Below are 25,597 nucleotides of genomic sequence, written 5' to 3'. Positions count from 1 at the left end.
ACAGTTCTGTTGGTGTATATAGCACAGCCGCAATTGTGACAGGGACAAAAGCCGTGGGCTGTAAATGTGGCTGTTGTGAGAGAGAAGCGGTGAAAAACCCCGGGTGGAGAGGAGCATTCGTTTCCTAAAGTCTTAGAATTATATGGCTGGAAGGGAACTTGGAGGTCTTCTAGTCTAACCCCCAGCCCTTATACCATTTTGCACACAATCTTTTCTTGAAAATTTCCAGCAATGGAGTGCCCACAATTTTTGGAGGCAACCTGTCCCACCGATTTATCATTCTACTGCGAGGACATTTCTTCTTATTTATAGGTTGGGTCTCCCTCTGAGATGCTTCCACCCTTTGCTTCTTGTCCTGTCCTCAGGGGCTTTGGAGAATAAATCCTCCCTGTGACGGCCTTTCGAGCGTTGGAAGGGGGCTGTCATGTCTCCCCGAAGCCTTCTCTTCGTTAGGCTCAACAGATCTAGTTCCCTTGGCTTTTCATCTTACAGCTTGGCCGCCAGGACCCTTATTAACTTTATCAATTTATTTAACAAATTTTTATAGCTACTGTCCTTGTGGATCATGAGGCACCATTCTCGCCCCTACAGGTTAATTTCAAATGGGGGTGAAGATTGAAGTATATTTTTACACTGGAGCTTGCTGGGAAACAGGCAAGCGTCGTATAATTTAAGAAGGACCTATGAGCAGGAACAGCTCCAAGAGACACGGACCAGTCTAAGCGAGCAGGCAGAGTCGAGAGAAAGAGAGAGCAACAGTGAGGTAGTTTCTCTCAGCTTTGACAAGTTTAAGATACGTGGACTTCAACTCCCAGAATTCCTCAGGCTGGCTGGGGAGTTCTGGGAGTTAAAGTCCACGTATGTGAAACTTGCCAAGGTTGGGAAACAAAGGATAACTCTACAGAGGTTTTCTAGACAATGGAAAGATTCAGGAGTTTATCTCTAGAGCACCGAATCCAGGTGAGAGTCCTGAGCTCTGAAAAGGAAGGAACAGCAAGGAGGTGGAAAAAGCAGACAGGCACAGAGGTGACCAAAGGGTTTGCAAGGCGTTTAGTTAAAAGTAAAAAGGGGAAAGAGACTTAAACGGAGATGTGGGAGGTGATGAGGTTAAATGAACCTCTGACATCTACTGTAAAATAAAGTTCCGTGCGTATGAATGAGCTATAAAGAGTAGTTTATGCTAATGACTTTCTGCTAATGAATGCCAAATCGTTTTTTAAGAATTTGTGGTGCAAGGTAAAGGCAGAACAAACAGGAACAATTTTGGCTTTCTCTTTTCACTGCTTCCCAAATGCTATTAAATGCACCGCCTTCAACAGAACTGGACGCAGAGTTCAAAAAGTTTTCATTAGCTGCTTCCAGGCATTTCTGAGATGACTGAAATTGCCTGTCCAAGGGCATAATGCTAACAAAGAACCAAAATCAGTGCTGCCTTATTAATGATGCAAAAGTTTCCATAAAACGCAAGTTCAATTTGTTTCCTTTCGGGGGGGGGGGAACCTGTTTAGGTGCAGCTTTCGTAGCCCTTGATGCTGATGAAAGCTGACTGATAGCTTATTTCTAATGCGGAGCTATGCGCGCACGAACGAGGGGCAGCTCACTGGTCTTTCTGTGGTCTCTCATTTAAACCCTTTTGCTGCTCAGGCTGAGCGGTTGATGGAGCAAGCAAGTTGCTGGGAGAAAGAGGAGCAGGAGCTCCACTCCGCAAGAGGGAGCAGGCAATTGCCCGAAAAAGCCCAGTCGAAAAGCAAGTATTTGCGACCTCAAGAAAATCCGGCCGCACTGATGGAGAGAGAGAAGCCCACAGGCTCACCGGAAGAAAGCAGCGGAGAAGAGGAGGCGATGGAGGAGGAGGAGGAAGAGGAGGAGGAAGAAGAAAAGGAAGAAGGGGAGGAGGAGGAGGAGATGGATGGACGTCATCGGAATTCTCCTCCGAGGCTGGCGAAACCCCAGTTGCTTGCAATGAAGAGAAAGGTCGGTTCCAAATCTCTTGATTTTCAATGCTGGGCTTACCGCATTGAGGAGCTGGAGCAGGTAGATTTCTGCCTTTACCTTACAAACAGGCGTATTTTGAAATACCACTAATTTCTTACAGACGTTTGCAATTAAAATATTCTCTGTTAGTCATTGTGGGTGTTAGTTGAGTCGCCTTACATATTTCACGGTCTCCTTCCTTTGCAAAAAAAAGTAATTGTGCAGCTTTTTACTCTGCAGGGACCCAAAAAGAGAATTTAAAAACTAGCAATGACGTTTTTTCCCCTCGGCGCTAAGTTAGACTTGCCCAGGTATCATCCCCTCACTTCGTTTCCAGATTGCCTGCTGGCTAGCTAAAACATCAGACTGTGTGTCTGTCACAGGTTTGTGCTTGACATTAATAGACAGTAGTGGATAATTCTCCAGTTCCTTATTCAGTTTCCAACGGGGTCTCTGCTCCTCCAGCAACCCACAACATCCTCTGAAATAATTGAAACATCCCCCTGGTCATGTCTCCAGTTTGTTTCTAGCTAAGCTGTTTTATTGGATCTCCTGCATTGCAGGATTATTCTTGTTACAAAGACATTATTTCCCTTTTTCTTCTCCCTCTTTGAATATTTTCTTGATGTATTAAAGTATAAATGTATTCAATACTTTTAAATTCTACTATCTCCTATTGCCAAACATGATGATTCCTTTTTAATTTTTAGTTGTGCTTTGATTGCTAATCAATTAGACCAGATTAACAGTTCTGAAATCTTTGTCTGAGACCAGGTGAAAATTGTTGGAGGTAATCCTTTTTTTTTCTACATTTAAAAAAACAAACAGTTTTATCGTTATCCTCAAAACCATCATCTTGTTATAATTAAATGAACTCTGCGATAGAAATAAGATAAGATAGCCTTTATTGTCACTTTTTTCTGTGAACACACTGGCACACATTAAAAAATGAAATTCTGATGCTTGCTCTCAAAAGAATACACATTCAGAGATGTTTATGGAGAAGCAGAATGGGGGTATTATTATATATTATCTATATAATTAATATATATTAAATAATTTAATATATATTCTTAATACAATTGACATTATATACCATTGCACACCACCCAGAGTCACTTAGTAATGGGTGGCTACATATATTAGAAAATGAATATTAATTGTATATTAATATTATTATATTAATTGGAATTTGAGCAAACTTTTCACTACTGGTCTCTTTAAAGGCTCTTGTAATCTAGTGGTCATTAAAGTTTTAGCACATGTTGTACATTTTAAAATTATATTTCTGGAAAGGTTATATAAACCAACGGTCTCAAATTTCGAATGCCTCTTCCTTGGTTGAAAACATTTGTTGACTTATAGTAATTGTAACTTGCTTTGAGTTGGGAATGTTTCCCATACGATTAAGATGGCCCATTTCAGATGCAAAACATTTCTCTCTAGTTTGAAGCAATTACTTCAAATTCAAAAGAAGAGTGAATTTGCAGCCTAGGTAGTTCAGATTTTGCCAACAAGGAATGTTAATTCTTCCACCCAACTTTAACATATTTCACATTATTTTTAGAGACCTTTCCTATTGAAAAAGAAAAGGGGTCGTAAACGCCGAAAGATTAATAGTAGCGTTACAACGGAGACCATTTCTGAAACCACCGAAGTTTTAAAGGAACCTTTTAATTATTCGGAAGAAGAGCAGACCCTGATGCAGCTGGAGCCGACCTGTGAAACGGAGGGAGAACGTGACAGAGGGAAGACTGGGGGTGCAGCCGCGTCCCAACACCCGTCTGGGGAAGAGGAAGAACAGGAACAGGAAGAGGAGGAGCAGGAGCAAGACGACCGGTGTAACCGGAATGAGAGTCCATGCAGAGGTGAGATACTTCGAAAGCGGTTTTCTGCTCAGTTCTGTTCAGTGTGAATTTTGGGAAACAAACTTTGAGGAGGGATAGGTTGTTTCTCCAAACATGTGCCTCTCTCATTATCAAAGCACTTTTATTTATTTATTTTTTGTGCAAACGTTATCATCCAAACAAACGCAGTCCCACCATGTTTGGTCTTGGCAGTTTCTCAACTGGAGGAAGAAATTCTTTGTAATTATATTTTTAGAAAGGTGGATGCATAACAGTTACATAATCTAATAGATAAGACAGTGTTTAATTGCACTGCCTTTGGTATTAGTAAAAGACGTGTTCAAACAGTAGTAGGTGATTTACTTAATTAATGAGGTTTTATAGTATCCTCCAGTTGTATTTGGCTACTTAGCTTTTATGATCTGGTCTTGGACTGTCATAAAACATTAATTCATACGTTGTGTTCAAATTTGCTTGAGGCTTATTCTTTAGGACTCAGGGTTCCTTTTCAGTCAGTCCCGTAGAGCCTGTTAGCTTATTACTTTGGTGTGTGATTTAGGTGCAACACATTATTAAGAAAAGCAGATAAACTAGGGAATCATAATGGTTATTTTTCTATAGCTTTTTAGCCTGGGAAAATAATTCTCATTCTGCAATGTTTGGGTGTCTTATAAAGGTAAATGTTTATCTTAAAAGTTTTCTATAGTAATATTCTTATGCTTTTTTTCTGAACAATATATTTAGTAAACAAGGCGGAGTTTTATTCAGCACCTCAGCTTATAATACTTTGCTGCCTTTGCAAGCAGTTTGGTCATGGATCAACAGAATGGAAATCTGGAATGCTTTGACCTTCTGGAGTTTGGATAAAACAAAATCTGGACACACAGAGAGAACGGCAGTAATAGTGTGGGTTATCCCCTCTTCTTCCCAGCAGAGGTTCCCAGCTTTCCCCAGTCTTCCCAGCACTCTTCCACCAGGTCCTTGGCCTGTCTCTCCTCCTCTCCCTGGGTGCAGAATCAAAAGGACCCCGTTTCATTCTGCGCTCAGATCAAAACACCTGGAATGCACACCTCAGGGCAGGGACCGGCCATTCCAGTGCACGTCCCTCCAGCTTGCTAAAATGCAAGGAAATTGCAGTGAAATTCTATTTCTCTGCATAGGAAATTGAAAACAATGTTCTTTTACCTCAGGGGTCCCTGGGTCAAAAATGGTCAAGGTGCAGCGGGTGATGGTCTGGTCAAAAGTCCACATGGCGTTTCAGTTGTTCCCTAGTAACCTCCATCTTGATTTGTTTTACCCCACCTTCCAGGCCTTTGTGCTTCTTCTGTTTGGTTTAAGCAATTATGTAACTACAATGAGAATACGTTAGAACAAGAATATATACAATCTAGTTGTAATAATTTTGAATTCGACTAACTTGGCTTTTTTCTCCCTATTCCTCACAGTTACGGCCGAAGAGGATGCGGATGTCCTTAAAGAAAGCACGGAAGACAATCCTGAGCCTGCCATGCATAAGCAGGGTTGGCCTAAAAGCGTAAAGCAGCCTTCGTCCAGGCGGAGGCAAAACAAAGAGAGAAAACCAGGGTTTAAACTGAATTTGTACACGCCACCTGAGACCCCGATGGAGCCCGACCGTCAGGGGAAGGCAGAGGAGGCCGAAGAGGCGGCTGGAAGCAGCCCAGGCCCAGCTTCCTCCCTGCCAGAAAAAGGGGAAAACTCCGAACCCGTTTCCTCAAACGAGGGTGAAGGGAGAGATCCGGTGCCTGAGTATCCAGAGCTTCCCCGGACACAAAAGGCAGATGAGGTGGATGAAAGCAACGTGGAAATGGAAGGTGTGAAGAAGGACCGACGAGAGGAGGAGACCCTGGAGAAAGAGGAGCCTGCAGAAGAACTTGAGGGGAAGGAGCGGTGTCATCGTGAGGAGGAACCGGGTGACGAGGATGAGGCCGAGGGCCACCCGGGTCCAAAGGGAAGGGAAACCGAGGAGGTCGTCTCAAGTGAAGCTTTTGAAGAAGTTCTTGAGAGCCGAGAGCCTTTTTTAGAGCCCGAGGAACTGAGAGGCAGGCCAGACGAAATGGACTTGATGGACTGTAAATCTGGCCTTTTGCCCAAGGGTAGCAGTGATCTTAAAGAGCTTCCTGCTATCCTGGAACCCGGGCCTGACCCAAGAGAGGAAAGCACGGGACACTCCGGGGAAACCAGCAGCAACGAACTCAACGGTGTATTCAAGGAGACGGATTCAGAAACGCTGGAAATAGACCCTGAGACCATCCAGGCAGTCAAGTCTCTAACCCAGGAATCAGCAGAGCAGGAGGACGTCTTCCAGGACTGTGCGGAGACCCAGGAGGCCTGCCGGAGCCTGCAGAGTTACGCCAAACCTGGCCAGAGTCCGCAGGCCGTTGCCTTGGAGGACTGTCAGCAGCCGGAGCACAGCAGCCCCGTTTCCTCCGTCCCAGCCCAGCCCAGCCAGTCGGTTTGTTCTGCCAGCAGCCCAAACGTCCCGGCGGTGGAAAACACTTTCGCTCAGATGGGTTCCGATCAGGGCGGCGTCTCGGTGTCCTCCCTGCAGAACATGGAAACCAGCCCCATGATGGACGTCCCGTCCGTGTCGGACCACTCCCAGCAGGTTGTCGACAGCGGGTTTAGTGATCTGGGCAGCATTGAGAGCACGACGGAGAACTACGAGAACCCGAGCAGCTACGACTCCACCCTGGGCAGTAACCTCTGCGGGAACAACGCGCCGCAGAACAGCTGCCCATACAACGCTCTCCCTTCGAGCAGCCTGACCCAGAGCAGCTGCGCCGTGACACAGCCGAGGCCGGGCATGAGCAGCAGCTGCAGCCTAATGCCCAATGCCAGCATCCACTCGCCCCCTCCCTGCAGCGTCAAATCCCCCCAGGCCTGTGGGGTCGAGAGGCCCCCCAGTGGCAGCCAGCAGCTCCCCCAGTGCAGTCTGGCCGCCAACTTCAGCCCGCCTCTACAGCTGAGTGACCTCTCCGAGGCCGGCAGTGCCAACGTCGGCTTGTACGAGCGGGTGGGCCAGGGGGAGTTCGGGGCAGGACATTACCCGCAGCCCTCCGCCACCTTCAGCCTGGCTAAGCTGCAGCAGCTGACCAACACCCTGATGGACCCTTCGTTGCCTTACAGCCATTCGGCTGCCGTCGCCTCCTATGCAAACGGGGCCTCCCTCTCCCCCGCGCTCAGCAGCCCAGGGCTGGTCCAGCTCGCTCAGCCCCCCCACCCGGTTCCCGGAGGAGGCCAAGTGCAGGCCACCATGACCCCGCCCCCCAACCTCACCCCGCCTCCCATGAACCTGCCCCCTCCCCTTCTGCAGCGTAACCTGGCTGCCTCTAATGTTGGCTTGTCCCACACCCAAAGACTACAAACGCAGATGGCCAGCAAGGGCCACGTGTCCGTTAGAACTAAGTCGTCCTCTCTGCCGCCGCCACCAGCCGCCGCCGCCCATCAGCCACAACTTTACGGGCGCGCCTCGCAGTCTGTGGCCATACAAGGGCCGCCCCGCACCTTAACCATGCAGCGTGGCATGAACATGAACGTGAACCTTATGCCAGCTCCGGCTTACAATGTCAACTCCGTGAATATGAACATGAACACGCTGAACGCCGTGAATGGCTACGGCATGTCTCAGCCGATGATGAACGGAGGCTACCACGCCAATCCCGGTTACATGAATCAAACCGCCCAGTACCCCATGCAGGTGCAGATGGGGATGATGGGCTCCCAGACTTACGCCCAGCAGTCCATGCAGACCAACCCCCACAGCAACATGATGTATTCCCCTCCAGCCCATCACGGCTACATAAACCCCAAGCAATCTCTGAACAGCTCCTACATGCGGAGATAGGAGCCCGGGTCCCCAAATGCAGGGGGAGGTGCTCCCCCCTCCCCCCCCAGCCAAGCCAGCCCGCGAGGGGAGGGGCCTGCCTAAACGCCGGCTGTTTGGGAGCGTGTGATTCAAAACCAGCAATTGGTGTAAATGCAAACACCCTGGTTTGTAGCACCATGAGAAACGTGTATGCAGAAAAAAGCCTTACATAACGACCGTTTATTTTTATTTCCTTTGCAGTTTTGCTTTGTTTGAAATTGGCAGGTTTGTTTTTTTTAACACAATTGAACTTCTGTGGTGCGGGAAAACTTGTGTTGCGAACATGCTAACTCAGCCGAGGGTTCACTGCCATTCTTGGATGTGCCTGTTCCTCTTTGACCCCCCCCCCCAGCTCTTCTGGAGGGCATCCGCTCTTGTGCTGGCCGTCAGCTTCTCCCCTCCCTCCCTCCCCCCCCATTCAAGGAGCCCTCCTCGCCCCCCCCTCGTCTCCACCGTGTAAATGCCTTTTCGCATTGCATCCATGGGTCATTTTATTCCTCCAGTGGACGCTTTTCGCATGCCGCTGTCTTTGTTAGTGACAGTGCGTTTTGTAGTACTGTACGAGTGTTGTGCTTAACAGTAAGCCATTTCCTTAATTGGTGGGTCTTTTGCCTTGATTAGGTTGTCCCTTTTTAAGAGGTATTGATATATATATATATAAATATATATATATACTTACATGCATACATACATATATATTTTTGCTAATTAGATTTTAAAAGAAAGAAAAAAAGCATTGAAAATGATTCCAATTTTGATTTGATCAGTTTCCGGGTGCAGTTCATTGGGAAATTCCTCTGTGTGGTTGCACAAATCTGATAAATTTTTCTTGGAGCTGATCCAGGAGACTATCACGGTGGAATGCACCTTTGAATGGCAAATATTTCATTAAAGACAATTCTCCTTTTTTAGTTCAGATAATAGATCATTTTCAATTAAGAAGGGGAAAAAAGGCAGCTTACTGTTACACAGGGTTTTTTTTTTTTAAGATACAAACACTTATTGTTTCAAAGAAGCATATCTGTGTTTAATCAAGTTTTTGAAACATTTTCATATGCGGATGAATTTGCAGGATTTTTTTTAAAAAATTGTGAATTTGGTGTAAAGTTGCTATTTTACGGAAATGCCTCTAAACTTTACATTTTCATTCCATCTGTAGATTTTTCTATCTTTATAAAATATTGGAGTTATTTTTTAAGAAAAGTAAATAGGGCAGTAGCGTGTGAATAGAACAAATGAAGTTTAAAGAACGCATGTAAAAAACAAAAACAAATGGTATTTGTGACCTGTTTATACGGCTTCCTTCCCCCCCCACCCCCCCTTTCTTTGGTAGTCTTTGTACCTGTACAGAGTGACAGTATTGGGCCAAAAATGGCTCGATCCATGTTTTAAAAAATAGACACGGTGAAACTTCTTGTATTTATGTCAACTTTTTAGTCACTTAAATAAAACAAAAACAAGCTGTACATTTTAACATAAAAATAAATTATGAGCCACTTTAGCCTACTGTCTCGAGATAACTGATGCAATTGGAAAGAAACGATGGAGCTTCCCGCCATTTGTTCTAGATCACAAGACCCGGCTGGAATTCCTGGAAATTCAGCAACATCTCTCCAGAGGCTGCGTGATAACCTTGGCTGAGATCTTTATCTATCTTTATCTTTCTCTTTCTCTTGCCAAATCCGAGATAAAGGCGGGCCAACTCAAAGAGAAGCCACCTAACTTTTCATTCCCTGCCTCCTACCCAAATGACGTGATGCCCCAAAACATTCACATCTCCAGGCTAAATTGCTGGGGTGGGGGGGGGAGAAAGAGTGGGTTGAATTTCCCATCTCTCCCCCAAAGACGGTCGAGATTGGTCTTCCCTGGTGCGGAAATGACGGTGCAGCATCCGCTTTCTCACGCCATTAGCAATATATATATCTTATAAATGTACATCTTTTTCATGTGGTTTTCCTTCTGCTGAAGGGACGATGGGTGGTAAAGATGGCCTTAGGGGTGATTGGGCGAGGCTCCAATGTTGGGGGAGCTTGGCTGAGAGAAAGAGGAGAGACGTGGAGGTGTCTAATGCTCAGATGTTGAGAGGGAGGGTAAAGAGTTAATGAAGGATGTCTGAGAACAGTTGAGTTAGCGAAAGTGAAAAAATACAGCCTAATCCGGATAAAATAATGGCTATTCTAGCACTCTAAGAGGATAATGTGTTAGATTTCTTTAAAGAAGGGAGAATAGGTTTAAAAGGTCAAGATGCCTTGAGTTGAGGTTAATTCCTGGTAACTGTATTCAGTGGCCTTGGTACCTATTTCGTTGTATTTTGATATTTCATGTTTTTGCATCATGCACACCTTTATTGCAAGGAGGGATTAGATCAGTGAATCGGTCTCTCTTTGGGTGCATTTTAAGCAAATAGTTGTTCAACCTTTACGTGAAATCCCATAAACCACCATGATAATTTGTTCTATTGTTGCTGGGCTGCTCTTCCTAATATTTAACCATGGTCTGCTTCTCCACGTCTTGCTAAATGGGATAAATATCTGTTTGACATCCCTTCAAATACTTGAAGATTGACCCCTGGTCAGCCTCTAGCAACCAAGCATAGCTGAATCTATCAAGCTTTTCAATTTCGTGAAGGATTGATTACTTTTTCAGTCTGGGACTCAAACCACCCGATTCTCGCAGATGGGAGGAATACGTGAACATAGTTTATAGGTAGTGGGACGTAGGTGAATGTATATATAAGACTGCTGAGTAATCTGATCACTAGAATAAAAACTTGCCTGATGTTCTTCATTTTGAAAACATGGATTCAGCACGAAGTTATTCATTAAACTGAAAATTTTGTGGGAAGGCTTCCAAATAAATACAGCCTTTATATCTTATTGTGCATAGATCATTGGTCACAATAAAGGCACATTCGGGTTGACTAGCATAGTTTTGTGGGGGACATCTACTCAAGTTAGGATAATCGGACTGAAAAGCCTATTAAGGAATTTTCACACAACCTTAGTATAATAAATGATTGCTGAAATAGAATTATCCATAAGAAACAGATGATAAACTAATAGATTAATACTTAGCTGCGTTTTTAGTTTCTTTTTAGTCAATATTTGTGAAGGCCTGCATTAACAATTTGCTCACTGTTTAATTCCAATGCTCTCCATATTGTCATTTTGGACAACGACAAAGTTTGGGGTAAAGCGCCAACATGCAGATACCACAATACCTCGCTTCTAGGTTCATCTGCTGTGGCTTTAGATGTCCAGAAATGATGTCTGGAAGACATTATGATCTACTGAAAATAAATAACTAAAATTAAATCTGAACAAGAAAAAATGTTCAGTGTTGAAAACTGGTCATGCTTGTAGCATTTAAGAATTTGAAATCTTTCCCCATATCCCCAGAAACAGTGTCTGCCGCTGATTAAACGGTTCTGAGTTTTGTAGTCACTGCCCGCTGAATATCATGTTAAAATATGCAAATCCAAGATATTTCCACATGATATTGAGGGAAGGTTAAGTAGAGTCCAATGTGGAGCTGGGTGACAAAGTATATAAAATAATTCTGCCCAGGAACTTGGTGGGAATAAATGTGAGTGCTTGACCACCATCTATGCCAGGAACTTCCCAGGAGAAGCCCAGCAAGCGTTTTAACTGCTCTCTCTAAAAAAACTCCCACAAAAATACGTGTGGACAACCTAAGCTGGACCTGCTAATTTGCTTCTGGAGGGCATGCCTTGTGCCTCACTGGTAGTTCTTTAAAAACAAAAGAAAACCCAGTGAAGCACAAATCAACATTCTCCAGAAGAAAATAATGAAGTGTGTTGACAGTGACAAATGATCCTAAATCAGTCCACTACAAAATGAAGATCTCTTCATTGACGTTTATGGATTATAATTTTGACATGCTGCTCCGATGCAGTGGATAGTTAGTGACCCAAAGGATTTCATCCTGCAGTGGAGTGATTTAAGATGAGGATGATGGCAATGACGACCGTTGACAAGAGCAACGAGGATGATGATGGTGATCTGTTTTAGATGCTACTGGCTCTCCGAGCAGGTTGCTCTTCTTTGGGCACCCTAGTTGGGTAATAAAACATCTGCAAAGCCAGAAAGTCCCCAGGGCTCCACAGTTTGACCCAGAGCTACACAGTGTATATATTCTCTTTCTGCACACTGTGGTACCCCAGCTGGTTTAATACAGTATCCTCATCAGATTTCCTTGCTGCTTTCCCTTCTCCTTGCCTGTGGAAGAGCTGGCTTCCTCATCTTCTCCAAGGTCCCTATTGAAAGGTTGCCTCCATCCTTCCTTCTCTGCATATAATCGAACTGAAACTAACTTGAGACATTTTTGAAGGGCTACCTACTATATCCCCCCCCATCCGCTCCCGCCTCGTTCCTTCCTTGGTGGGTAACAAACGAGACTCTCTCTACCTAATTGTTTCACAGTCCTTGATTATTTTGTACTACTTATTTTCAAAGAAACGGGGAATGTTAAATCTCTGGGTTGGCCTTCTCTTTGCTCGTGCTGAGCCTGCGGGCACCGTTTCTCCTTTCCAAGGCCAGCTTTATGTCCAGTTCTCGGAGCTGTTTCAGGAACCCACGGTTTGGGAGGATGCACCTGTGCTTGAGCACCTGGCCGATGGCATCAACCACAGTCATGTGCTGGTAAATCATCAGGTAGGCTAAGACCAAGGCTGCCGAGCGGCTGCGCCCCATGGCGCAATGGACCAGGATCTTGTCTGCAAACATCAAGAGAAAGAGAGAGAGAGAAAGAGAGAGGAACCCTTGAGATACAGCACCAGAGACTTTGACTTTGTGCTGACAGGCTCTTGGGCAGGACACAGGTGGCCTCAGCAGCTGCAAGGATCTTGAATCTCTTAGGATCCGGTGGTGATCGTCTTTTAAAGAATCCAGTACAGTGCTCCTCACGGACTTTAAGATTCATGAGAACAAATGCTCTTGCAATCAGTGAAACAAACAGGCTAGTGGGGATGGGGTCAAGCCACGTTTCAGTGGTGTAAATGATAGTCTAGATCAGGGTTAGGCAACTTCGGCTCTTTTATGCCTCATGGACTTCAACTCCCAGAAACTCAGGAATTCTGGGAGTTGAAGTCCATGAGTCATAAAAGAGCTGAGGTTGCCTAACCCTGGTCTAGATATAGCTCATGCTTAGGGAGAGAGAGAAAGTGTGTGTGTGTGTGAGAGAGAGAGAGATCGAGAGAGAGAGATCACATGCTGTTCTTTTAAACAGAATAGAAAAAATACCCTCCAAATCTTAGCACTGAAGGTCTGTTTTGTGACAAATTAGGAATACGCTTCAATTTTGTCTTGTACTGTTAAATTTAAAAGACAATGATAATTGTCTTTTAAGTAAATTTTCTAATCATAAAAATCAAATAGAACAATGGCAAATATTTTATTGACCATCACCTAAAAGTCACCTAGGAGTCAAGGGGACTTTATTTTTAAGAAGGAATAAACAGGGCCACGTGTGGCTTATCCTCCTGATAGTAATACTGAAGCTTCACATACAAAGATGCAAGTAGGACCCCCTCCAGAAACCCCGGGTCCTACTCTATGCTTGGAAGGTGGAACGTAGCTGAAAATGAGGGGTACAACCCCACGCAAGATTCTTGTGCCTGTTATAGATTCTTCACCCAGAAGATGTCTACAGCGGGCAGTTTTTTTAAAAAAATTACTGTTTTCTAGAGGTTTTTATGTGAGAGAGTGTTGCTACCTGTTTAACGGAAAGCCTTGGTCTTTAGCTCTCAGGATTTTAAAGAGCTTTGGGGCATAAGGACTCTCTGAATATTCGTATCCTGATTTATATCTGAATTGATCTTTTAAACTGAGCCCCAGATGGGGAGAGGCTGTGCGGTTGTAGCTTTCCAAGAATCTGGTGCGAATCATTTCCCCCCTAAGGACTCCTCAACCCAAGGTGTAAGAAACTACCAGTGCAGAGTGAACGTGCGCATCGGTCGCTTGCAACCATACGTGGGCTTACTGGTCTCATCCTGGAGGGCTTGGTGGATGAACTCGGCCGCAGGGTAGAAGAACTGGCTCAGATTGAAGGTGGGCAAGTCGTCTGCCTCCACTCCGTGGTACTGAATGGCCATGTCCTCGTAGTAGCTGGGCCCCGTGTCCACATTCCACCGTCCGTGGGCTGCGTTGAGGACATGGGTGAAGCCGGCTTTCTCAAGGCTGTACCGATCAAGGGCTGTTTTCCTGCGTCAAAGCAGAAAAGGATTTTTTGGGGAGGGGGGATGAAATACCAAAATGGCGGCCACAATGATATCCATCTTTTTTTTTCCTACACGTGACCTGTTCAGAGGGGGCCAGGGCTTTGATCCCCACAGGCACAGTTGCCATCTGGGTTTTTGCACCCCTCCCTAGCAAACATCCCTGCTCTGAATGTACAGATAGTCTCCAACTTATTTGTTCGAAGTTACAACGGCACGGGAAAAAAGTTTGTCGGGACTGTTTTTCCCACTTAAAACCGTTGCAGCATCCCGATGGTCGCCTTATCACAATTCAGACACTTGACAACTGATTCACATTTGATGACAGTTGCAGTGTCCATGGGATCAAGCGATCCCCTTTTGCGACCTTCTGACAAGCCAAGCCCATGGGGAAGCCAGATTCACTTAACAACCGTGTTACTAATTTAACAACTGCAGCAATTCGCTTAACAGCTGTGGCAAGAAAGGTCGTAAAATGGAGCAAAGTTCCTTTAACAATTGTCTCATTTACCGAAAGAAATTTTAAGTAAGTCGAGGACCACCTGGAGTGCCAAGCATGAAAATCCCTCTGCACCCAAGAGGCTTTTGGGGACCACTTACTCGTCTCCTATGTGGAGGCCGGGCCAGACTTCGTTGACATGCGTGTATTTGGGGCTTCCTTTCCAGAAGAGCCGCTCCAGGTCAAAGGCTCCCGGCGTACAATAGTCGCTCTCGGGGTCAACTTTAACCGCTGCGTAAGCACTTATCTTTCCAGATTTCACAGCAGGTGAAGACATTTGGCCTCGAGGGTCCCAAGCTGGCCCGTAGAAAGCCCGGCTCCTGGAACAAGCAACAAGCCAAAGGTGAGATTGGTGGGAAATATACAGGCACCTCGATCGTCTGGATGGGTCAGCCCCTCTATTACCTTAGTTGTTGGAAAAGAAATGCTTGGCAACCAGAGAAAAGAAGTTCTTTTAATGGGGAAAAAGTTGAGCTCTTCACCCAGGCCTTTGGGGAAGGAGACAGAGGCCTCTGCTTCATCGTGCTAGCTGCCTTTTACCTTTTATTGATTTGGTTGTAATTTGTTTGTTACGAGCCAGCCAGAGTTGTTGAGAGTTGGGGACCATACCTGTTTCCTAATGTATTACTATGGCCACGGTTGGGCACAGAGTCAGCCAGATGTTTAGACTGGATTTGACATTTCTATCCCTCCACTGAGCTCTTCCCAAGGACCTGGGATAGGCAGGTGTTCTTTATTGATATGGCAGCTCCTTCTGTCCCGCTGAAATCCCCTTTAAGATTCATCTTTGAGCCAAGATGGGTTTTAATGCCAAGAAAGAAGGAGCTCCCTCAATTTCAGACCCTAATCTTTGAAAGGCCACCTGGATTCCCCTTGCCTAGCAAGATCAAACTTGCCTGCTTACTTCTGCCAGAAGAGTCAACCTGGAAGTTGCTCCATAGAATGTCCCTCGTCAGGCAGTTCAACTGGCAAAGGGGCTCTGAATTCCCTCAACAATGTACAGTGCAAGGCAACACGCAAGAACAGTCGGGCATGTAGTGGCCCGGGCGCGCCAGTCACCTCTGAGAAACTTGACAGACTGTGGTGACGAAGAGGAGAAACCGCCTCCTAAATTTCTCTGGACCAGAAGTTTGGCTGACTCTCCCCAACTCTCAGGCAGGAACGGACAGGGTTTCCCGGGCAAAGTCCAGGGCTCCGAGGCTCTCCGGATGCTTTTAACAGCCGGACTCAAAAGCCATCCGTTCAAAGCCCGATGGCAGACGTGGGGATCTTGAGGAGAGCCCTTGAGACAGGCGGGGTTTTAGGGGAGGGAGGGAGCAGAGCTGCTTCCCGGGGTGCTTCTGCTCCTTTCAAGGGGGCCGGTCAAGGGCCGCTCTGCAGGGACGGCCTGCAGTCCAGAAACTGCCCCCCTTTGCCAGTTAGACCCAGCCGTGCGGGGAGACAGAAAGGAGTCAAATGCTATGGTGGCTGTAAGGATGAAACCGTATTTAAAAAAAAAGAGAGAGAGCACTATACACACAGAGACAGACACACACAAAAACCCTTGGTTTATGTCTGATCACAGGGCCACGGGGGAGGCTGCAACGGTCGTAAGTGTGAAAAACAGTCACAAGTCACACTTTTCAATGCCGTTGTAATTTTGAACAGTCACTAAACAAATTTGTAAGTTGAGGCTTGCAATAATAATAATTGTAATAGCAATAACAAATTTTAGATAAACAGTGATGATCTTAACAGAAGTTATACCCTATTATGCTATCCTGTTCAATCTGACTTAATAGAAGAGGGAGGATGATTTACAACCTTGCAAACTGCTGTTAGTTACTAATCGTTAGGCGCACCTTGGCAGAAAGGAGGAATAAATCCAGACCATAAATAACAATTATTATAGCTATTTACTAGTGTTATTTCATTTTTATACTTCTGTTCTTTCCAAGGGGGATGGGAAAGTTTTACAGATGAACTCTAGAAAAAGAATAAAAACACCTGAGCAGCGATAAATAATCTATCCTCCAATAAAATATGGGAAATTGCAAAAAGTAGGATAAAGTTGATTTTTAAAAGATGCTCCTCCCTGTAAATGTTTGGGAAGGATAGACATTAATAAAAAGAGGAAGAATTAAATGGCAGAGAAGAAACACCCAACAGTGAAAGAACACAAATGACACACTTTGAAAACCTTTTTAAAAGGATATAGTGTAATGCACGAGAGTAATTTATAGATAATAATACATCCCTGCTAGGTTTATACATGAATGGCTAAAGATATTTATGTCTAGATTTAAAATCTGATGAAATGGCAGCGTGGGTTGTATTAAAGTATCACTGCTACATATGCCAAGGAGCATGAAGTGCAAACATTTATTTTTTAAAAAAGCAGTGTAATCATAGAATCTTTATAGTGAGCCAAATCCAAACTCTGATCTGGGAAAAATACATTTTCCTTCAAACACTTAACAGGTCCTAAAATTAAAGAGCCAGACAAAAGAGAAAAGAAAAATGAACGAATGGTTTTGTTACTCCAGCTATCCTCAACTGGATAATTCAACCTAAATTAACAGGATGGCCAAAAGTTTAAACGTCTTGTTAGAATAAATAATTACATTTTAGTGCAACATATTCTTACCATTCAACAAGAGGACAATGATTTTGATCCAAGTTGTAAATGGATGGAAATTTTTCAGCAACTTCAATACGGTCCTATTTCTTTTCTGGCAAGGCCTGGGTTTGTTTTTTTCAAAATAGGAAGATCAGCTTAAAAGCTGAAAGTCGGAGCCCAGAGGATCAAATTCAATCAGGAAACCTATTCATTTCAAGCTATTACTGTCTTTTAGACCGCATTCCGGTGTAAAGAAAACCCAACTCAGTATAGTTAAATTGCAGAGTCATAAATTAAATGACAGACTAGGAGACCATTGAAAATCAAAACCAGTGTTTACACTTAAATATATTAGAACCAGGAAACTAACAAGAGACATCTGCTGAAGGATGAAGTATCGTAAAATATTAAAGAAAAGCAGGGACTGAAAATTAATTCTTTTTCACTGCAAGAGATATTGCATAGAATAAGGTTCTCAAACTATTTATTATTTTATTTTATTTTATTTTATTATTTTATTTTATTTTATTTTATTTTATTATTTTATTTTATTTTATTTTATTATTTTATTTTATATTTTATTTTATTTTATTTTATTTTATTATTTTATTATTTTATTTTATTTTATTTTATTTTATTTTATTTTTTTTTATTTTATTTTATTTATTTTATTTTATTTTATTTTATATTTTATTTTATTTTATTTTATTTTATTTTATTTTGCAAGCTTCCGTATTCCCTGCCTTTATTTGGGGTGATCTAGGGGGGGGGACACGCGTGCCTAATGTTCTCACCTCCTATTTTCCCCACGACAATAGTTTTTTTAGATTTTTTTTTACCTGCCTTAGTTATTTTTTATAAATAACTCAAAGTGNGAGAGAGAGAGAGAGAGAGAGAGAGAGAGAGAGAGAGAGAGAGAGAGAGAGAGAGAGAGAGAGAATGGCCCAAAGGCATTCATGTAGCCCTTTGTGCCTAAGGCGGGACTAGAACTCACAGTCTCCTGGTGATTGGTCCAAAAGCACCCAGCCGGCTTTCATGCCTAAGGTGGGACTAGAACTCACTACCTCTAGCTGGCCGTCTCCTATGCCCCTAAGATAGGGCTAAACTCACCATCTCTTGGTTTCTAGCCCAGCAGCTAAGCCACCAGATGAAGCAGAGAAGGGCAACTCATGACAAAGAAAGCCCGTGTTTCACAAAGAATCAACACATCCTCAAACATGCACCTTTGGGTAAGTTCTCCTAACTTTTGGGGATTAAAGCTCTATTTGCTATCTTGCTATTCCGACTGATTGATTTCCGTCCCAATCTCGCCGTGAAATCTGTTGGGATTTTCATGAGCATTCCCTTCCTTGTTTAAAAAATGTAATGCATTTTTAAGGAGAAATGAGAGGACCCCCCTCCCCTCTTTAATTATTGCTTAAAGCCATTATGGGCAGATCTGCTGATGACAACCTCTCTGTGAAAGAGACAAGGAAGGCTGGAAGCTGGAGATGATTCAGCAGCCCCCCAATAGCTTTGCACAGTGCGATGTTTCATGCCCAGAACATAATAAGCAATTACAATCTATCGTTACCTTAATTGCAACAAACACGTCAGCTATTATTTGTTGTACTAACGGAGGATGAGCTGTTCCCTTCAGCGTTCCTCTCCTCCCTAAATTAGTCTTTGTACCAGGAATGAAAGTATAACTAGCACTGACGCAACTTCTTTCCCATGGCAGTCAAGGCGTCTGTGGAGATCAAAATGGTGTCCACGACAATAGGATCAAAGCTCCGCCCCTTGCATGGAATAAAGGGGCGGAGCTTTTGATCACCTGGATGTGACCGCCATCTTGGCTCTCCCGATCCTTTCCTGTGGCTGGATTGAAGGAAATAAATTGGGGATGGGAGTGTTGGAAAGGAACTGTCCACTTCCGTCATGTCTTTGACACGGGAGGAAAAACACGAGCAAGCCTCGTATCTCGTAGAAAACATGGCTCTGGTCATCTACCCATTCTCCACTTTCCTTTGATGGCAGGAAGAGGAGGACAGCAACATCGGTTGAGTTTTCTTTGCTTTGGACAGAAGTCTTGAACTTTTGATGGTTGATCAGGCTTGCAGGGACAGCTAAAGCTCTAGAGATGATCCCTTTTCATCCCAGGGCATCATCGGAATATCTGCTCTGTTACCCATTTTCTTCTCGGATAATTCTCTCTGCCCAGATTAGCCTTCTCCGCGGCCTAGGAGAACTCTCTTGCTTCTCCACATCAAAGAATAGTGACCGTTACAAAAGCCAGACTAATGACTAAAGATGGGTGGACTTCAACTCCCAGAATCCCCCCAGCCATCCATGCTGGTTGAGAGATTCTGTGATCTGCAGTCCACCCATCTTAAAGCTGCCAAGGTTGAGAAACATTGGTTTAGGACAGGGGTCTTCAAACTCGGCCCTTTTATGACTCATGGACTTCAGCTCCCAGAATTCCTCAGCCAGGCACGCTGGCGTGGCTGGCTGAGGAATTCTGGGAGTTGAAGTCCATGAGTCATAAAAGAGCCGAGTTTGAAGACCCCTGGCTTAGGACTTCGGGAGATGTTCCTCTGGATGAGATAATTTTGGAAAGAACCAACTTCACGGGCTCCTCACTGCTTCTTCACCAATGCAAGACAAAAAAAGAAAGAGCAGGAGAGGGAAGCTACAGGGACAAGATGAGTCTTCTCCTCTCCCAAAAATCAAAACCAGAAGGCATTTTTACCTAAAGGGAAAAGTGCAGTATTGTGTTCTACTGTGGGATTATTAAACTGCGAATTGTATACCCCAAAGCATTTTGGCATTCATAATCAAATTTGTCAGACATTTTAATGGTCTTTCTGTTGCAAAACCTAACCTGGGCAACCACTGAAAACATTGTCCAGTTTCTTTCATTATTAATTCCTTCAAGTTTGTTTGTTTTTCCCCCCATATTTTACATTACATTTTGGAACCTGGGACCGCATGTCATAAAAGAAAGGAAAGAAGGGCTAAATAATTCGGCTAGTCAAGCCGTCCATGCCCTATGAAGGGGAGGATGGTAACTTTCCGTCAGTTCCAAAAATCTGCTTGTGAGCCTTCAATTAGAGAGAAGGGAATGTCCAAAATGTTCGCCTTGCTTTTAAAACTCCAGGCGTGCCTATCAAGTCGGCTCTGGAGCCCACATGTGAAAAGCAAAACGTGTTGCCAAGCTGCCATCCTTTCAAAAGGCTGGAGAGATTTCAAACGGATATTTTGCAGATCCCAATGACCGCTCTGAGGAAACGTGGTGGGTTTCTCCTGACCTGGTCTTTATGAGGAACTGGGGGAAAAAGAATTTGGCTGGCGTTTGGACTGGGGGGGGGAAAGTGCCTCTGATCAAATGATGCAACACATGGAAAAGCTTGGTACAAATTATTTCAGGGACTGGGGTGGCCCTCGCATAAATCTCTCATGAAAATCAGGACATCCGTGCAGAAATTAGAAAGGGGAGGAAGAGGAGGACTTGAAAGGGATAACTAAAAACTGTGCCTGCCTGGCTCGATTCTTGCCTGATTTATTGGAGAACATTATAAATGTAAACCTTTCTATTTCTTAAAAATGCTTCTCTGGTCTCGGGTGCTAGAAAAGTTTGTGTCCTGGGAAGATAAAACTGTTTTCGAACCAACCCAGGCCAGACCTTCCTTCTCTCAGATGGGGCAGCCGAATCCTTTTGATTCGCAGCATCTTTCTGCCCGCTATTCTGTTTTTCAGGACACATTTATTTCTTCGGGAGGGATTGAGTTGCATCTGCGCTTGGCTGTCAGCACAAGGAGCTAATATGAAAAGTGGCTCGGTGGGGATGGCTAGGCTGACCCCCTTACGATTTGCCAGAGGGGCTGATACGCACAACCCTTTTATAGAAGAAGTTAGTTAAAGGTGAAATAGTGCTTAAAGAAAGAAAACAAGGATGGAGGGAGAAGAAACAGAAAAATGATAGCTAGAGATCACACAGACACACACACACACACACACACACACATGCGCGCACACACACGCCAAACCGGCTTAAGGCCTGCTCAGCAATACGTTGACTCTGAACTTTGCAAAAGTGCGGACGATAGGATGAAACGGGGTTCATATTTTGGAGTGTCAGATGACCTCATTTTATTCCCTGCAAAGGATTATCCAATCTCTCTCTGGAGCTTGCATTAAAATCGTTTTAAAAAGTCCCCCTGCCTCGTTGCTAGGAGAGGTGTCTTGGCTTACCTGCAAGCTGCTCCAGGACTGGTGGACAACGTGGATCTTCAGAGTGTGAAGGGACGACAAAGGGAATCTTACCAACTTTGAAACTGGCATCTATTTTTAGTGCAGGATTTGCTGACTGACCTTGCGTGATATCACTCCGAGGGAAGAATCTTTACATCTGCTACTAAAACTATTCCCTGATGTGACCTGAAACCGTTTTGGCCATGACGGTCAGCAATTAGGCTGCAGAAGCAGATTGTGACACTGGACGGACGGAGTGAAGGATCCCCCGGTGCCTAAAAGGGCATCCAGGGATGGAACCAACGCCCAGCCAGCCTCTTGAAACAGAAGATCGTGATTTGGGGTTTTCCTGGTAGCAGCCTTGGTCGTGACCGTGCAGTTCCCAGCAACAGATAGCCACGGTTGGGTCAGCTAACCCTGATTTATTTCTGGCTAAGCAGATCTATCAGGGTTTCTCTCCTTAGCAGAAATTGGAAGTAGATTCAAAACAATCCGGCAGCATCTGTTTGAGAATGGCAGAAGTCATGGAGGTACAGCGAACACGTATTTTCTTCTCTAACTATAATCAAGAGGTGATTATAGTGAAGCCATCATTTGTTAATTGGTTAAGACACAAAGATAATAGTAATATTTTACTAGGGGCCAAAGAAAGAGCACCAGTAATACATGTAATATTTCAAGGCAACCTATATTAATGGCTTTACTCAAGGAAAGCTGACAGCAGTGCTGAATGGAGATGAATGAATGGAGAATGTCCAATTTATTGTGTAATATAATCTGTATTAAATACAGAAAGTAAGTGTGATTGTCCAAAGCTGAACTGAACCCAGGTAGCCTAGAAAAAAATGGAGTCCTGTGGTGGGACATAGGTGCAAAGTATGGAAAGTCCTGGTGTCTAATCAGCCAGGATCTTCCTAGAGAGGGAAGGGTTCTCAGAAGGCCTTGGCCATTAGATTAGGAATCAGGGCTGGATGTCTCAAGGGATCCACAAGGAATAATCTTTGCTTTTGTTATCTTTATTTCCCATCTTCTCCAGGACTTCTTCCACGCCCTCTCCAACCTCTTTCCGTGGCAATCATCTTAAGAGGTGAGTTAGGCTGAGAAATGATGACGTGCCCCAACTCAATGTCCATGGCTGAAGATGAACTTGAACAGAATCGCCCTGCTCCTAATCCAACACCTTGGCTGCTGTGATAGTGTCTGGTTAGTACTGATTATATGTCGCTTAAGATATCCTTCAGCACAGCCCCATTTACTCTGGTTAGAGATATGGAGGAACTCTTTCAACTGTGGGTAGATTTGAGGGTTCCAACCAAAGAGAAATCCATAACAGGATAAAGGATTAGGATTCCTCTTTCCATCAAAAGGAGAAGAGGATGAAGCTGGTGGATTTGCACTTAGTTTTGTTTTTTTTAATGCATTAAGGTGTAGGGGAAGAGCAGGCAGAGCTAGCTAGCTAGACAATAGATGATAGATAGATAGATAGATAGATAGATAGATAGATAGATAGATAGATAGATAGATAGATAGATAGATAGATAGATAGATAGATAGATAGATAAGCATTAACAGCCATTGTACCTAACTGTGATCAACAATCCATCTTCAATGAATTTATTGAGTCTCCTTTTAGAACTCTCTAAATGAGTAACCATTATCATATTTGAAGACACTGGAATCTTTTCTAGTTTTCCCAGAACATGGACTACTCCTGTTCCCTATAAAAATGTCTTAAATTAAAATCAAATCCACATGTGAAAAAACAGCAATCTAAAGAAGTTTTTACTTTGCAGCCCAGCCCATTTTGGAATGAATTTGTCTTCCGGGGTGTCTGGACGCAGGAAATAATCAACTGACAATGTATTGGGATACAAAGCTTTTTAGTTTTCATCAGCCTGGGGACTCCCCCCCCCAGCCTTGTCTTTTAAAATTATATTGGAAGTGTTGATAAAAGATATTTTTTCTTGAACTCCTTCCCATCTTTGTTGGTGTCAAGTGTACACAGAGTTCAGTTTTAATTGGAGACAGTGGAACTGCATGTTCTGAAGAATTTATTGTTGTGAATTATAAAATGTACCCATTTTCACAGTTTTAGCATATTTATTACAGAGATATCTTTTAAGCTCCAGATGATTTGTATGAAAACATTTTACTTTTTCCCCCTTTTCTGTTTGGTTGGTAATAATTTCTCGAGTATCTTGAATATTAAAATGCAGTGCATGATGTTGTTTATCTCTTCCTGTCAAAATCATATTGACTCCTTTTGTCTTTCCAGAACTAAACCAAATGTTCCCAAATTTATCTTGGCTCCTAGAATACATTATTCAGATTGAAGAATGCTATTTATTGCAATAAGAACCCTCTCTCTCTTCGTTCTTTGGACTTTCAATTGCCTTTTAAAGGGAGCACGGTGGTTATTAGGCTGCATCCAAGTTTATGCATTCTAAATTTTGTTGCCAATGGCTGAAAAGCTGCCGCCAATTTTTTACTGAGAGAACAAAGGAAAAAATATTTGTGTCTCAGGAACTTTTGCAAATAATCCTGTACGATAGCAGGAGGATGTGGATATCAGCAGTGTACAAATTCGTCATCACTTCTCTTTTCTAAGGATCAGTTGCTTCCCAAAGACTCACACAACTGATTCATTCAGTTAAAAAGTTTCATCCTATTTTTCTAGTGTTTGCACACTTTCCTAAGCAGCTGATAATAAGTGAAACGGAGGCATGAGAGCAATTTATTCTAAAATGTGTAATAATAAGCTAATTAATATACAATGTGGTATGTAGGTATGCATTATATGTGATATAAATAATATGTAATATAGTAATCTCAGAACCATTGTACCACATCTTTAAAAAATCCTGGAATATCAGGGAATTAGCTGAGGATTGGATAAGAGCTGATGTAGTTCCCATCTTCAAAAAAGGAAGAAAAAACAAAACCCAGACCCAGGAAATTACAGACCAATCAGCCTAACATCAATACCTGGGAAGATACTGGAAAAAATACAAAAAAAACCAAAAACAGATCTGTGAACATCTAGAAACTAATAAAGTTAGAACTAAAAGCCAGCATGGCTTTATTAAAAACAGATCATGCCAAACCAATCTTATTTCCTTCTTTGATAAAGTGACTAAACTAGTAGATCAGTGAAATGCTGTAGACATAGTATACTTAGACATTCGACAAAGTAGACCACAACCTACTTCTTGGTAAACTAGAAAAATGTGGGATAGACAGCATAACCACCAGATGGATTTGTAACTGGCTGACAACCATACTCAACATGTCATCCTTAATTGAACTACACGGAGGGAAGTAAGCAGTGGGGTACCATAAGGCTCCATCTTAGGCCCAGTACTCTTCAATATCTTCATAAATGACTTAGATGAGGGAATAGAAGAAGAACTCATCAAATTTGCAGATGATGCTACGCTGGCAGGAATAGCCAACACCCCAGAAGACAAGCTCAGGATCCAAAAAGATCTTGACAGACTTGAACAATGGGCCCTATCCAACAAAATGAAATTTAATGTGGAGAAAAGCAAGGGTTTACGCTTAGGCAGTAAAAACCAAAGGTACAAGTACAGATTGGGCGAAACCTGGCTCAAAAACAGTAACTGCGAGAGGAACCTTGGAGTCCTAGTGGATGATCACTTAAATCACTTAAAAGAAGAAATAGGGGTGACATGATAGCAGTATTCCAGTATTTGAGGGGCTGCCACAAAGAAGAGGGGGTCAAACTATTCACCAAAGCACCAGAAGGCAAGACAAGAAACAATGGTTGGAAACTGGTCAAGGAGAGAAGCAACCTGGAATTAAGGAGAAACTTCCTAACAGTGAGGACAATCAACCAGTGGAACAGCTTGCCTTCAGAAGTTGTGGGTGTTTCCTCACTGGAGGTTTTTAAGAAGAGACTGGACAGCCACTTGTTGGAATGATGTACAATTTCCTGCTTGAGCAGGGGGCTGGACTAGAAGACCTCCAAGGTCCCTTCCAGCTCTATTCTGATTGATTGACCACCCTTAAAATCATATCTCATCATGCTGGCATTAACTGTTGCAGAGAAGCAAGAGAAACTGCTGAAGTATGTGTGGAGGGAGATGGGTCAGGAACAAGACAGGCAGACTGACCGACTGTAATGTTGAAGAGATGACACACACACACACACACACACACATACACACACAGAGAGAGACCGTGAAATTTATAAATTTGGTTGCAAAATTATTTTTAGCACCATTGTAAATGCAAACAGTTGCTGCCTGTGGCTGTCAGTAAACGAGGACCACCTATAGCACAATGCAAACATCACAACAACAATACC

General features: G+C 43.5%; 2 protein-coding genes across 6 annotated transcripts in view; one reads left to right on the top strand and one right to left on the bottom strand.

Moving 5' to 3' along the window:
• The window catches only part of KAT6B (lysine acetyltransferase 6B), a 47,289-nt gene extending 39,603 nt beyond the window's left edge, over window positions 1–7,686 (top strand). For all 5 annotated transcript variants that reach the window (XM_029284240.1, XM_029284239.1, XM_029284238.1 and 2 more), the window contains 3 exons: window positions 1,645–1,974; window positions 3,542–3,842; window positions 5,267–7,686. In XM_029284240.1, coding sequence (XP_029140073.1) covers window positions 1,645–1,974; window positions 3,542–3,842; window positions 5,267–7,686 — 3,051 coding nt within the window. The remainder of the gene's footprint in view (window positions 1–1,644; window positions 1,975–3,541; window positions 3,843–5,266) is intronic.
• A 4,116-nt stretch (window positions 7,687–11,802) lies between these two features.
• LOC107287897 (dual specificity phosphatase DUPD1) lies at window positions 11,803–21,308 on the bottom strand. Its single transcript, XM_015816453.1, has 4 exons — window positions 21,271–21,308; window positions 14,543–14,761; window positions 13,708–13,928; window positions 11,803–12,442 (listed from the first exon to the last, which is right to left on the bottom strand). Exons 2-4 carry the CDS (start codon window positions 14,716–14,718, stop codon window positions 12,195–12,197), a joined length of 645 nt encoding a protein of 214 aa, XP_015671939.1. The 5' UTR covers window positions 14,719–14,761; window positions 21,271–21,308; the 3' UTR covers window positions 11,803–12,194.
• Between the last annotated feature and the right edge of the window lie 4,289 nt (window positions 21,309–25,597).

The sequence above is a fragment of the Protobothrops mucrosquamatus genome, unplaced genomic scaffold, assembly GCF_001527695.2.
Source record: "Protobothrops mucrosquamatus isolate PMUCROS unplaced genomic scaffold, P.Mucros_1.0 scaffold454, whole genome shotgun sequence".
Lineage (NCBI taxonomy): Eukaryota > Metazoa > Chordata > Lepidosauria > Squamata > Viperidae > Protobothrops > Protobothrops mucrosquamatus.
The sequence above is the reverse complement of the archived record's forward strand: the minus strand, read 5'-3'. Positions and strand labels throughout refer to the sequence as shown.